This window comes from Anser brachyrhynchus (assembly GCF_964034855.1).
Source record: "Anser brachyrhynchus genome assembly, chromosome: 3".
NCBI classification, from domain to species: domain Eukaryota; kingdom Metazoa; phylum Chordata; class Aves; order Anseriformes; family Anatidae; genus Anser; species Anser brachyrhynchus.
In genome coordinates, this window is record NC_137696.1 from 56963824 (window position 1) to 56977870 (window position 14047).

At 45.5% G+C, this 14047-nt stretch overlaps 2 protein-coding genes across 3 annotated transcripts in view; one reads left to right on the plus strand and one right to left on the minus strand.

The window, feature by feature from the left end:
• Window positions 1-453: 453 nt before the first annotated feature.
• Window positions 454-9194, minus strand: NUP43 (nucleoporin 43). The gene is made up of 8 exons (XM_080588016.1): window positions 8981-9194; window positions 8725-8835; window positions 8425-8502; window positions 7340-7517; window positions 5472-5607; window positions 4482-4633; window positions 2769-2891; window positions 454-1541 (listed from the first exon to the last, which is right to left on the minus strand). The coding sequence occupies exons 1-8, from the start codon at window positions 9098-9100 to the stop codon at window positions 1327-1329; spliced, it is 1113 nt and encodes a 370-aa protein (XP_080444142.1). The 5' UTR covers window positions 9101-9194; the 3' UTR covers window positions 454-1326.
• A 3925-nt stretch (window positions 9195-13119) lies between these two features.
• The window catches only part of PCMT1 (protein-L-isoaspartate (D-aspartate) O-methyltransferase), a 34525-nt gene continuing 33597 nt past the window's right edge, over window positions 13120-14047 (plus strand). For both annotated transcript variants that reach the window (XM_080588031.1, XM_080588030.1), the window contains exon 1: window positions 13120-13393. In XM_080588031.1, the coding sequence (XP_080444157.1) occupies window positions 13135-13393 (259 nt within the window). In that variant the 5' untranslated portion in view covers window positions 13120-13134. The remainder of the gene's footprint in view (window positions 13394-14047) is intronic.

Here is a 14047-nt window from a genome sequence, read left to right on the forward strand (position 1 = left end):
GCTGAGGGAACCACCAGGAGATGCAGCTCGGCCAGTTTTCTTTTCAGGCAAAACGTTGCACTTCCAACTAACTGGGGAAGCGAAATTCAAGTCTTTAACAAGCCTCCTGGCAACTCAGTGCATCCTTTCATGAAAGGACAGCCCTGTAACCACCACACAAGCCATGCTCTTCAGCCGGATACGTAAGAAATCCACCTCAGTTTATCCTCATGGCAGCAGATCAAGAACGCTTTTCTCACCAGCTTTAAAATAAAATGCATTCTAAAGCTCATGTGCTGGAAAATGGTTTTTAAAACCCTATAACTTTCTCTGCTGCTGCCCAAAATCCTGACATCTCCCTCCATCCCTCTGATCTCACCCCCACACAGTCCAAATAAGCTCTAGTTATTTACCTTCCCGCACAGAGAACTACAAGCACGCCTATTCAAACTAATTTAATAAATCAGACCACTATTCTTGTGCAAAATATTTATTAAAAAGAGAAAGGGTTCTCTGCAACAAAAGGTAAGCACAACTTTAATCATAAGACCAACCTTTCAAGGACTGCAACAGACTAGATGTGAAATTTTGATTGACAAAGACTGTCTCGAATTTAGGAAGTCTCAATCTCATACTTGAAAACAGCCAACATGTCTCTCATTTATGACCACTTAACTATAAAAACGGTCTTCTGCCGAGAGAGTAACCGGTACGTTATCATGGTCAACATTTAACATGGGACATCTGTGATGAAGCTGTAAATAATCCAAAACAATACCACTAAAACGTTAAAATTCTTATAGGACCTTTCACATTTCACATCTTTAACAGTTTACCTCTCCAATTCTCATGTGCTTGGATAAAAAGTTATCTTCCCAAAATATATACCAAAATCTCATATTAAAAACCCCAATCTCTTTCATGTGACATAAAAAGAATGTCAAAGAACCCCATAGTTTGGCCTTGAATTAATACTTGGAAAAAAGTATTTACATTAAAAAAAAAAGGTTATCTTTTCTTCGCATTGTGCGTATTACAGAAATAACCTTACAACATATATCTCGCCCTACCAACTACCTGTCTGCTTATCAAAATCAAATAGGCATTAGGGAAGAAATGAGAGCAAGCATACATGTAAACTTGCCTAGTTACCCGTGCTGGAGCACCAGTAACAAGTGAGAGCTTTCAGAATCTGGGGTAACTCACATTCCTGCTCCAATACCAGGACCGAGCTGCAGGCCTCTCCCCCAGGTGCTGATAACAGACTGAGCACAGTTATCCTAAATGAAACCAACATTGCCCAGTAGTTCAAGGTCATCAGCACTTCAAAGGAATACTGGAGTAGTCTCATGCAAAAAGTTGTCTGTTCACGTAAATAGCCTCTGCGTCGGTACCATACACCAGACACGGTCCCAAAACATCTAAACTATTCACAGACAAAGTCTGATTTGGAATTAAGTTGGTAATTTCCATGCGGTCTTTGGTAGGATCGTTGTTTAGCCAGGCACATACAACAGACTGGTTAATGGTACTGTGGGAAAGGTAGGTAGTACTTCTTCCTCCTAAAAGAAAGGGAAGAGAGAAAATGGGGAAATAAGTTTTCATTTAGTATTGTCAGAATTTAGAGAAACATAGCAAGTGTGGGACAGGCATAATTAGAATGCCACTTTAAACTGACAAGTCAGTTTTTAGATTAGTTAACAGAAGTTGTCTGTGGTAAACTGAGGAAAAATAGCTTAAAAAATTAAGTTCTTGAAGCTATTACAGAAGCCTGCTACCAGCTCTGTCCTCAGTCAAGACTAATAGGTCAGTACAGCTAAGACTTCATCTTGCTGAACAAACTCTTTAAATATCTACAAGCTTTTCTAGCCAGAAACTAAAGCAAGGAAAGATTTAAGAAAAAAAAAGTCTGCTTACACATTGTCTTGCTACATCAGCTTTGCTTTAACAACACTTTTTCCCTACTGTATCTTCTTCCTACTAATTCTGCAGCAAACAATATAGCTGACTTGGAATTTTTTCCACATAAAATTTTAAATTCAAACTGAAGTCTTGCAGTTTTGGCATTCAGCATAAAATTAACACACGGTTTATGAAGGGTTTATATTTAATATAGCCCCAAAACATGTAGAGTACAACTTGGTCATCAGTTATCCTATTATTTCCCTATACAGAACTGGATTTTGAATGGCAACTTTGAAATCAAAGGCAGCAGATCACATCTGAAAGTTTCCCCTCTGTTTACAATCTGAAATTGCAAACAATTAAGTAGTCTTTATGACTATCATGTAAAATGTTTATATTAAACCATTATCATATTTTTAATTAAAATCCTGCACATTACAAAGGGATCCAGTTTCATTAATTGTCAGTCTTCCAATTATGACCACAAAAAAATTGCATAAGGAATAAATTTATAATTATTACTTATTTTATTACAAAATTGTGTCCATCTCCCTCAGAGACTCAGGTAGTACGGTCATTTCGGCTGCCTTCGTGTCTCTTCTATACACAGATGATTTTTAATTGAACTCTATCTCTGAAATACCAGATTTCACACACCAGATAAAGTACAGAAAGGACAGATCAAAACAAAAAATCACACACAACTGTTTGCCTTGTAAGTAGGTTTCCTGAAGTACCTATCAGTGCTTTCTTTCTAAAGAAATAAATCAGCTTTAAATGTTCTGTGTTATGACTGTATTCACAATTTGATCATGTGAACACATGGGCTTTAATTATGTTGCCAACTGACATATTCAATGCAAATCAACTTTAATCATCCTTACCATGATGAAGAAAAGATGGTTTTTCAGATACGTCTGTGGAAGTATCCCAATGCCAAAGAGATCCATCTTCAGAACATGTAAATAAGTGATCCGGGTTGGAGGGATGGAAGTGAACCTCCCACACTGTAAGCATCAAAACAAACAAACAAAGAAGAAAGCATATGTAAAGTGTGTAAAACATGCTCCTGAAGATTTCTACATTGCAATGATGTTAAAAGCAGTTTGGTTCTTCCATTCCATAAATCCAAATAACGAGTATAAAACTCTAAGAGCTCACTTCTGTCTTAAAATAATTGTAGTGTTATTTATGACAATAGGAAGATAATTTCGCAACCATAAACCAGCGTGGACAGCATTATGGATAACAAAGCCACCGCCACCTCCAGGTGTTTCACATGTAAGTATTTCACATATCTATCCAGACTGCAAGTACAGTATGTGCCTCAGTGGCAGTGTGGTTAGTGTTGGCAGTGTGGTCTTGGTGTTGCCAAAGAAGTGGAGGGTACATAATCCGTAACTACAACTCATGCACAAATCAAAAGGAGTGTACGTAGCAGTAAAATAACGCTGCTACCACTGATGTATATAGCTTGGCCATATGCAGAATGGAATCACCCAGACAGCGCCTCCTACTGTTTCTCTTGGGAGACGGGTGGGGAGAAAGACCGACCAGCTTCGGAGAAAGAAAAAGAGCTTCCATGAAACAGAAGAGTACTACTGCTTTCTGAGAAGTTAACATCTTTTCTCTTTACTTTTTGTACTAGCGAAGGTTAGATTGCCCTTCACTAGACCTTCAGGGCCTGAAGAGGAACAAAACTAGAACAAATACCGAGCGCATAGCTCAGTGCGATCTGGTTAGTATATGGACGTGCACTTACAGGAACTCAGGTCCCCGCCAAAACCTTCCATTCTTAAGTGGGGGCAGGTGGGGAGAAAGGCCCCAAGCCCCACCCTTAGTTCTCTACTGCAGTATTCCCTCCCCTGAGAGAGGATGGGGGGGGAGAAAAGACTATTTTGTTGCATTTTCAATACTGAGAATGTTCTTAGAGGTTACAATCTTATCTGAATTCAGGTATTCCGAATACTTTCTCATGCCATCTTCCCTACTATTAAGTTAAAATTTGCACACAACATGCATTCCTTCCCAGCACACGTGTTATTATTTTGTGTCTAAATACCACAACTGGGAAAAAATATTTGTGGATAAAACTTATCTCAAATATTTTTTTTTTTTACTACTTAAACATAATTGTGGCATTGAGTCAAGAAACGTTCGGCTCAAAATGAATTGGTATCTTAGTCACATAAATGAACAGAAAAGTTAGCTCTGTACTATCATGTCCTCCTCCTTCATATTTTCAAGATTGTTAGATACTGCATTCCCACTTTACTACAGCTGCATACCACGGCATCGGTTTCTATGAGCAGAAACTATTAATATATACTTTATGGAAACAGACTTTCTGATTATGTATCTCTAATGACTAATAAAGAACTTATTATGAGTTCTAGTTTTAATATAAATAGAGTTGCCTTTTAGATGAGAACAGTCTCACATACAGAAAGGGAACAACCTGAACTGGATAAAGACACATTAAATAGCGCACGTGATTGTTTTCTATCGCAGCTACAATGCATCCAAGTTTTTATCCAGGATTTAGAGAAGCTTTTCCAAACACGCTTTCTTCTCCCTGCTCCAATCCAGATACTTACTTTCTGCTTCATGAGCACTTAGGAGGGACACTGGCATAGTACCCTGCCTGATGTCCCATATACTCAGCATCCCATCCTGGCCCCCTGTGGCCACAATGTGCTGCTGATTGGGGTGCCTGTCCACACAGTGCAGTGGAACTCTTTCACCTGTCCTGCAAAGGAGAAGGAAAAAAAAAAAATGAATTCTTCATTCAACTTACATTTTCTCCTCCTTAGCAGTGCTGACCAACTTCAGTTCCTGCAGCAGCTAGTCACAATAGGCTGAAGCCACATGACACCTACTGGAATTCACAGGCACAGCAGTAACACGCAGCTACAACTGGACAAGCAGCAGGTTCTGTGCCCTGCAGTATGCTGGCACCTGCAGCGTATCTGACAGCTTTACGAGAGAAAGCCTTGTGTACTTTAAGTATACCTACAAAAAGAGGGTTACTCTGAAATTCACGTTCTAATTACAGTTATAACATATAGTAATAGTTAAAAAGGAAGACTGAGCACTAACAAAAGCAGGTTCCTAACCCACAGTCTATTAACAGCAATGGGAATTATTCCACAGACAAAAAACAGGATTTGAATCTAGTTCTGTTTTCACACAGGACCTTATAAGGCACAATGTTATCACACAAAAACATTTCAAATGCCAAGAACTTTATACTAGGCCTGTGGGGAAAAAAGCTATTTTTAATCAGGGAAAGAGAAAGGAGGTGCTTTGCTTTTTTCTTAAAGAACAAATGTAGAGATGCAATAGTCCTTCAAGAGTTAAATTACAAAACAGACCATCTAATTACAATGCTCAGTCTCAAGAGTAATTCAGCCATCAAGCAGAGTCTGCTTTTGGTATTTAAGATTCCAACATGGTTAAAAACCTTTGGGAAAAAAAAAGTCATTTATCATCCCATTGTCAAGAACGGTGTGGTATCAGGAAAGACTTAAATCAGATATAAAGTAGCATATGCTTCTCAGTAAATGTGTCAAAAATTAAGATCTTACAAAGAAAATATTTGAGATGGCTCATTTCTTTGCTGTCTGAAGTCCCATATTTTCAACTGTCCAATTGAATTTACTGTCAAGATCTCGGTTGTGCGAAGGAAAGTCACTGCATGGAGCGTACTGCTGTCTGCGTTGTCTGCAAGAGAGATCAGGAAAGCATTGAACTAGAAATTCAGGTAAGCCTACCGAATGCTCATCTCTATTTAACTGCAACAAAACAACTCTTCTAAAAGCAGACCACCTCTTCAGGGGCAGAGACAGTCCAGTGTCACGTAAAATTTTAAGTGTTGCAAGGATACCTGGTGAAAAAGGAGCCCTTGCTTCCTGTAACACACATTACTGAAACAAATCTGTTTTAATTGGCTCTAGATCTAGCGCTACAAAGCAAACATTTTTACATAGTGCTATCAAGTGAGCACCAAGAAAACTAACGACTTACATCCATCTGAGCAATTGCCAGGAGAAAAAAATCAGTATTTTTTTGGTGATCGTCTCTTTCCTGTGAGTCAGCAAAACATTCTACTCTATTAAACTTGTATCAGGACACTCTCTGCCATAAATAAAAACACGTTTATAAATATAAGTTTACTTATAAATTATAACGTAAAAAAAAAAAATAATCCTTTTAAAGTAATTATTTTTCCCCTTCAAAGTGGAAGGAGTTATTGTGTTTTGTGGGTTAGTGCTAAAACTCTGCCTTGTGACCCACTACATTTCCTCCTACACTTGAAAAAAAAGATTTCCTACAGGAGTACTCGGGGAGCTTCAGTAAAGGACCGTATGCAATTAATAGGATTTACCTTGTGTGCGCGTGCATACAGCCATGCACACACAGGTAGCCCTCTCTAGAAATCCTAGAGCGCTTCATTCCTTAATTGGCTTACCACTGTGTAAATTCCTTCATCTGCTCAATCTGAGGCAAGATTTCACTTTAGAGGAAACACGGGTGATGTGTCAAACTGAGGTTTCAGGGAGAAAGTTACATTATCAAGCACAGTGCTAGCGTGCTTTAAATCATTTTTGCTTTGTCTGATTTCTAACAGTCGCTATGTACTATTTCCATGAGACTAGCATGACAGAAGAATTGCGATTCAGTTTTGACACCCTACAAAAAACATCTGTTACTCTATCACATCATCTCTTACTCCAAGAAATATCAACCTTTTTCACTAAGTGGGAGATGATCACTGTAAGCCATGTTATCTGATAAAAGAACAGGGTACAAATTGTGGTTTCTGGCTCTTGGGGTTCCTTTAGACACACAGAAGTAAATGTTCTTGTACAGGAAGGTTAATCTTACTACAAATAATGATTTGAAACGACCACAGTCGTTTACTCAGTTATGTAATGTAACAGTTATGTATGCATTTTATATACTCAGTTATGTAACTCAGTTATGAATGATTTGGTTCTTGAAATTTAACCATATTTCATGCATTCTATTAGGGTATTTAGCAATTCTGATGAAACAGGAGCCTACAGGGAATGAATGTTAAGCTTAAAATGTCTCCATCAGTTTAATCATTGACTCACAAATATCTGAAATCTGAATGAATATAGAAATATATCTGAAATACACTTCAAATATATGAAGTCTAGGGGAATACAGGAATTATCTGGAGGAAGTACATTCACCTTGTCATATTTAAATTCTCAACTGCCTTCCTTTCTATTGTTATCATTTGATGAACTACATGGGTTTTGGATTTGTGACTAGAACAGTGCTGAAAACACACCAGTGTTTTGGCTAAAAATATTCTGCAGTTGGACTACATATCTTTGAAGATCCCTTCCAACTAAACTATTCTATTATATACACCAACCAAGCTGTTCCAAGCCAAAACAACCTGAGTATTTACTTGGCATACCTATAGTCCTTACTGCATCCTTTTGGTCAGCTCTGAAGAGGTTTATTCTACCATCTTCTCCAACAGTGACAATTTCTGGGTTGTTGCAGATGACTCCCGTACACGCTGCTCCACCACAAGACGTGTCTTGATCCACATGGTAATGGGCTTTTTCCCACCTCTGGTTGACCAATAAAGTCTAAATAACAAACAGACACAAAATTCTGCTGATAAGTAACGATCCTGATAGAGCAAAGCTTTCAGAATACTCACACATACTCACAAAACCAGAAAGAAGCTCCAGGAAAGCCATTCCACCTCATAGGAATGAGAATCATCTACGTAAGTAAGAATCAGAGATCTGAATTTCCCTCAACTCTTGAGCGCATAACTTGTCAATGAGACTGTTTTCTCTGAACCACCTTTCTAACAAGAGCTAGAAATCAGAACTAACAGAATCTATTTATGAATGTGGAATGTCTCTCACTAGACTTATCCGTCCAATCTCTCCCTAGGCCAAGGAAAAAGTGCTGAGGCCATTACAAAATGTAAGGTCAGATTTACATCCTGATTCCAAGGAATTTAGTTTATTTTAGGTACTGTGTCAAACTACTAACAAATATTAGTCTTTGTTGTGTCACTGCAAATAAATAATTTATTCTCAGTGACTTGTAATCAAAGCAAAAGACTGATTCTGTGACTACATTTTAGACATTATCTTTATTGAGTCAAATAGTTTAAAAATAATGCAAGAACTCAAATTCATTAATTCCCACTGCCTGAAATTATTCATTCTCAAATATAACCATAGCTAACAATCTAGTCTCTTCAAGTATGCTTTCAGTGAACAGATTATGTGGCTGCAGATACGTTAGCATATAACCCAGTCTGTCTGGCACTGGAACCTAATTGATGTGGTATGTGTGCTAAATGTTCTTCTTTCCTTGTACGTATAAGACTAAAGCTTTTTATCTGACAGCCTTCAAAAAAAATCATTTTTGTTGCCAGACGTTTCTTGCTGTGGCAGATTTGAGAAATCTTACAGCAAGATCAAAGTGACCTGTGTTATGCAGAACGGCAGCACTGAGCCAGTGCGAGTTACCCACCTGGTTATTCTGATGATGACGGAATACAGTTACGCTTCCTGTTGAAGAGGCAACAACAATTCTCTCTTGATCCAAAAACTGAAGAGAGATAAGAACATCTGATGAGTTTATGTCAATAAAAGGATGATCGCTTTGATTTCAGAGTATCTTAACTTATTGGTAAAAAAAAAACAAAGACTGATACTGCTCAGCTTTGCCCTTCTTCATAAGGATAAGTTGGGGTTTGGGGTTTTTTGGGGGAATCTTGGTGTTACGATAATTACCATTTAAGTGCCAAGAGGGAACAAACAGCCGAGTTACCTGCATGTCCATCACGTCCCCATCGTGCCCGATGTCGCACAGCAGCTGAGGCTCTCCTAGATATTCCCCGCTGCCGAGCTCCCCCACGGCCCACACGGACAGCCGGTTATCCTGCACGGAGACCACACCGGCTCACTCTCCCGAAAGCCGCCGAGCCACGAGCCCGCCCCGCTCACAGGGGCAGCCCCGAGGCGCCCCCCGCGTCCGGGGTACACCGCCGGGGGGTGGGGGACACCGGGGGCCCGGGGCCGCTCACCTCGTTGTCCCAGGAGCCGGTGGCGAAGACGTCGGGCGGCTGCAGCGCGGCGGCGGGCAGGGGCCGCCATCGGGCCTTGCTGATCTTCTGCGCCACGAAGCGGGCGCTCACCTCCTCCATGGCCGCCCCGCCGCGCGCCCGCTCCCGCCGCCGGCCGCGCCGCCCCCCATTGGCTGCCGGGGGACGGCGAGCGCGGAGGGACACGGGGGAGGAGCGGGAGGGCGGAGCGGGGGCGGCCATGGGGGGGGCGGGCACTGAGGTGGAGCCCGCCGCCGTGGTCCCAAAATGGCCGCCGCGGCGTTGTGCCGTAGTGGGAGGGTGTGGTCCTGTGAGGGGTTGAGGGCTGCCCTGTGAACCTTCGCGTATCTTATGTCCTCTGCGTTTGATCATTGTCTGTACTGTATTAGTACACGTTTTCGCTGTAATAGAACATTTAAATAAATAAAATGAATCGTAGAATCATTAAGGTTGGAAAAGACCTCCAAGATCATCTGGTCCAACCATCCCCCTACCAGCACTATCACCCACTAAACCCTGTCCCTAAGCACCACGTCCAACCTTTCCTTGAACACCCCCAGGGACGGTGACTCCACCACCTCCCTGCGCAACCCGTCCCAATGCCTGACCGCTCTTTCTGAGAAGAAATGTCTCCTCATTTCCAGCCTGAACCTCCCCTGGCGCAACTTGAGGCCATTCCCTCTAGTCCTATCACTAGATACCTGCGAGAAGGGGCCAACCCCCAGCTCCCCACACCTTCCTTTTGGGTAGCTGTAGAGAGGGATAAGGTCTCCTCTGAGCCTCCTCTTCTCCAGACTAAACAACCCCAGTTCCCTCAGCCGCTCCTCACAGGACTTGTGTGCCAGGCCCTTCACCAGCTTCATAGCCCTACTCTGGACATGTTCCAGGGCCTCGATGTCCTTCTTGTAGTGAGGGGCCCAAAGCTGAACACAGTACAAAGCTGAACACAAGACCACAAGAAAAAAATGTCTCATCGAGTGTTTCTGAGGTTGCCAACAAGGACTTTAAGACCGGACAAAGCTGGCTCTGGGCATCAGGTCCAGACACACTAGTGGAGACAGAAAGGGGGTTGTATGGGTTGTCCTCAGCTGTGGCTAAAGTTAGGGGTGTGAGCGAGGGTGATGACAGCCAAAGGTGTGCCTCCCTCTGCCAGAGGTGCTGGAGCCTGGGAAGGCAGGCACCCCCTGGCCAGTGGGCATGCAAGGGGCAGGGGGAAGCCAATGCTGACTTCTACTTGCCAATAGTCTGCTTTCCTCCAATTATCATGCAGCAATATTTTAAGAGAGTTATTTGGAGACGCTGTCTTTACTGCTGGTCATAGCTGCTGGAGCTGTGCCCAGCTCAGTCTCCTGAACAAGCGCAGTTGACGACGCAGGGCACTGCAGAGCAGATGTAAGAGCAGAGCGCCAGGGCCCTGAGCACATCCCCAGCCCTTGCTTGCCCTGACCAGGGGATACAAAGTGCAAAATAACTCTAGATATAAACTTTGGAAATGGAAATACAAAATGAAGGCACATGCCGAGGCTGGCTTGAGACTACAGGAAGAGACATGAGATGAAGGAGAGTGATTAAGTTAAAAACAGAACAGAGGCAGGGAGAGGAGCAAGTGTAGGTGTAGGAGCCAATTAGTGTGTGGTGTGGGACATAGCTGCGGAAATGTTCAGCAGGAACATTTCATAAGGAAACTTCTGCTTCTGGTATGTATATGCAGAAGCAGATGGGATCAGACAGTGATGACCAACTTTTTATATGCTTTTTAAATTCAAAGGATTTCAAAATTCTAACGGGTTCATGAGGTGGGAGGGAAGGGATGAAACAGAAATAGTAGCACGGAGGGGTTTATATATAAATGTATAAGGGACTGAGATGTGGGTGAATGTGCGGAAAAGGAGAGAGATCCAAGATGGGCTGTGTGCTTAAAATTAGTGGGATCTCCATTTCAGAGCATTCACATGATGGACTCCTCTGGCTGCTGGCATTCCCCTGCCTCTTCCCTGGCAGGGCCGTCCACACAGCAGCTCCCAGGAGGAGCTGGGGAGGTGGCTGCCCCTCTGGAAGACCGAGGAGCCTGGGACTGACTGTGGGCATCTGGGGCCCAAGGTGCTTGTGCTGGCTTGGACAAGCGAGGGGGAAGAGGATGAAGGAACGCTGAGTGGCAGAGCAGATGGAGATGTTTCACAGGAGTGCTGATGGCCAGAAAACACACTTTTGTTAAAAAAAAAAAAAAAAAAAAGGCTTGTCTTTTATTCTAGCATAGAATCTCTGTGTTTTTTTACAGGCTTATCTTGATGGGCATGCACTTAAGAAGTTTAAAAAACAGATTCATGGCCTGGAGTTAGAGAGCAGAAAGAGCCAATGACCCTCATGTTTACTGCACAAATGGGTGCATCTTGCTGCCATTGGTGCATTTTAGTTTCTCAGGGATGTTTGAGGCAAATTGGCTTGTCTTAAAATTCCTGGAAACCTGCAGAGCCTAACTTGGTTTCCTTCGCACATGCCTGGTAACCACCCAAGACACCCCAGATATCACTTTGTTCTGCTGCTTTCTGAAGAGTCATGCCAAGAACATCGCCAGCAAGTGGCCAGTAGGTACCTTCAGCCTGAAAGCTTCTGGGCAGGTCTGTGCGCTCCTAGGAGATAAAGGTGGTCTCTTTCTCTGTGCTCTCTGACGAGCTTAAGCCTAAATCGAGCTGGTCCTGGTAGGAACAGTCAGAGTGTGTGTAAATGGTTTCTCTTGTATTTCTAGTCTCCTGAGGGGGTAAATATCCCTGGAATGCTTTTAAGCATGGGCCAGCTAATTGCTTGCCAACAGCCTCTCTGTGTGAGAGCAATGCAGTTTGCTTATGTCCCACAACAGAAAATGTCTTTTGCATTTAAAACAATGAAGTATTTTTGTGTGTATTTTTATAATGTCTGTTTGTTCTCTGTACTTGCTGCCCTTTGGGAATTCTTCTAACTCCAAGGCTTCTTTCCTTCTCTTGTGGCCCACTGGGTATAACAACGAGACCCTTTATATTCTGGGACAGACTGTAGGGCAGCTCCCAGATCATGCCTGGGAGAAGACAGATGCTGAATACAGAATGAAGCAGCAAATCCCACTCCAGGATTGAAAGAACCAGATGGGAAGGGTCTGGAGACCTGGTATTCACACTGGGCAACTGCCAGCTTTGCTCTGTATGGAGTGCTAGCCAGAAAAGCAAATTCCCACATTCTCATTACCTGAATTAACAATTGTGGGATGGACAGTGTGTGTGGTGCGGAGATGGCACAGTCTCGTCCCTCCCAGGATGGGTTCTCACACAGAAGACAACGTTATCTGCGTCTCGCACGGTGTATGACAGGCTGTGTGCGTCCTTCTACTGGGAATGCTTTTAAAGAACAGCGATGTTTGAATTTATGTCTGTGGATGACGCTGTATTTTCTCTATACCACACACTACTGACAGGGCCTATCTGTTCACAGTTACTCGCCGCTCTTCTTGCGTTCCAAAGGCAGATAACGGGGAAGCAGGGCGCCTGGCCTCAGGCAGATGACCCAGCCGTGGCGGCGCACCCGTTTAGGGGAAGCAGCGCTGCCCAGCCGCAGCCCCGGCGGCACCGCACCCGCTCGCAGGGACCGGAGGGGCGGGAAGGCAAAATCCTGTCACGGGCGGGGTGCTCGGGGCCAGCCTGCGGCAGGGCCATTTGCACTCCCTAAAGAGCCATAATATCACGTACAAGCAACCGGTGTGGAATTAATTTATTAAGTTCTGAGCTCGGGGCGTCGCGACCCCGCCGTCTTTTCGGGGGGTTTAACGTGCGCGGCTCTGCCCCGTCAGCAGACGCCCTCAGGGACCGCGCCGCCCGCCCTCCCCACCCGACCAATGGCAGCCGCCAACACGTAGGCCTGTCCCTCCCGCTCTCCCCGCGACCAATAGGCGCTCCCCGCGCACAGCGCGGCGCCGCTCCGCGTCCCCGATTGGCTGCGCCGCACGGGCGGCGGGGCGCGCGGGCCGCCGCCGGTAGCGATCGGGGGCCGCGTCCCGGAGCACGTCCTCCCCCCCCCCCCCCCCCCGCTCCCCGTACACCCCCGAAGCACCCCCGGCGGCGCATGCGCGGTTCCCCCCCCGCGCGCGCAGCGGCGGCGGCGTGCGGAGCATGGCGGGCGCGCGGGGCGGCGGGCGCGTGGCCCCTCCCCCCGGCGGGCGCGCGGCGGCGGCGGCGGGAGGGGGCGGAGGAGGGGGAGGCGAGGAGGCGGCGCCTGTGTCGGCGCTGGAGGTTGTGTCCTTCCTGGGCAAGCTGCTGTGCGCAGTCGCGGCGCTGAAGGCGGCCCTCTACCTGCTCCGCAGGGTGTGCCTCGCCATGGCCTGGAAGTCGGGCGGCGCCAGCCACGCCGAGCTCATCCACAACCTCCGCAGTGAGTCGGCGGGCGGCCGTTAACGGCTGTTAACGGCTGGCGGCGGGGGGGGGGTGGGAGGAGGTGGAGGAGGAGGAGGAGGCGGTTGTCCGTGCCCCAGCCGCTGCCCAGCCCCGGGGAGGCCGCCGGGGGAGCGGAGCCGGCCCTGGGGGGCGTGAGGGGGCCCCTTGTCCGTGCTCGCGGTCTGCCCCTCTCCTCACGCCCCGAAGTCCCTGTCAGGAAAGGGTGCCGGCTTCACCTGGCTGCCCGCCTCGGCGCTGGTGGGGAGACAAAGGGGGACCTGCCTCGCTGTCCTCTCCGGGCTGCCTCCGGTCCTCAGGGCTCTTCCAGCATTTTCTTTCGCCGCCGCTGAGAACTCTTCCACACGGCAACGTAAAGCTGGAGCGACTTTCGCTTTCATAGTAAAGAGCGTCTGCTTAAAAATAAATAGTGGATTCCCTGCTTTCTGCCCCAGCTCCAAGGTCTGGAAACGCTGCTGTGGTGAAATTCTGGCAGGGGTGCCCTCGCGCAGCAGGGGAGGGCTTCCCCATGTAAAAAGGGGTGGCAGGCTCCAAAACGCATCCCGAAGGCGCTGTTGCCAGGATTGTTTACAGCTCCGAGAACCTGAAGGCTAAACTGATTTGGTTGCTGAGAAAACAATGACAGTGTTTTTCA

Bases quoted from the DNA above. Each gene is read 5' to 3' on its own strand.
- NUP43 (XM_080588016.1), bottom strand. From the start codon at position 9,100: ATGGAGGAGGTGAGCGCCCGCTTCGTGGCGCAGAAGATCAGCAAGGCC. The intron at 8,836-8,980 runs GTGAGCGGCCCC...GTCTCCGTGCAG, and splicing joins CCGGCTCCTGGGACAACGAG to GATAACCGGCTGTCCGTGTG. The intron at 1,542-2,768 runs GTAAGGATGATT...CCTTTCTTTTAG, and splicing joins ACCATCTTTTCTTCATCATG to GAGGAAGAAGTACTACCTAC.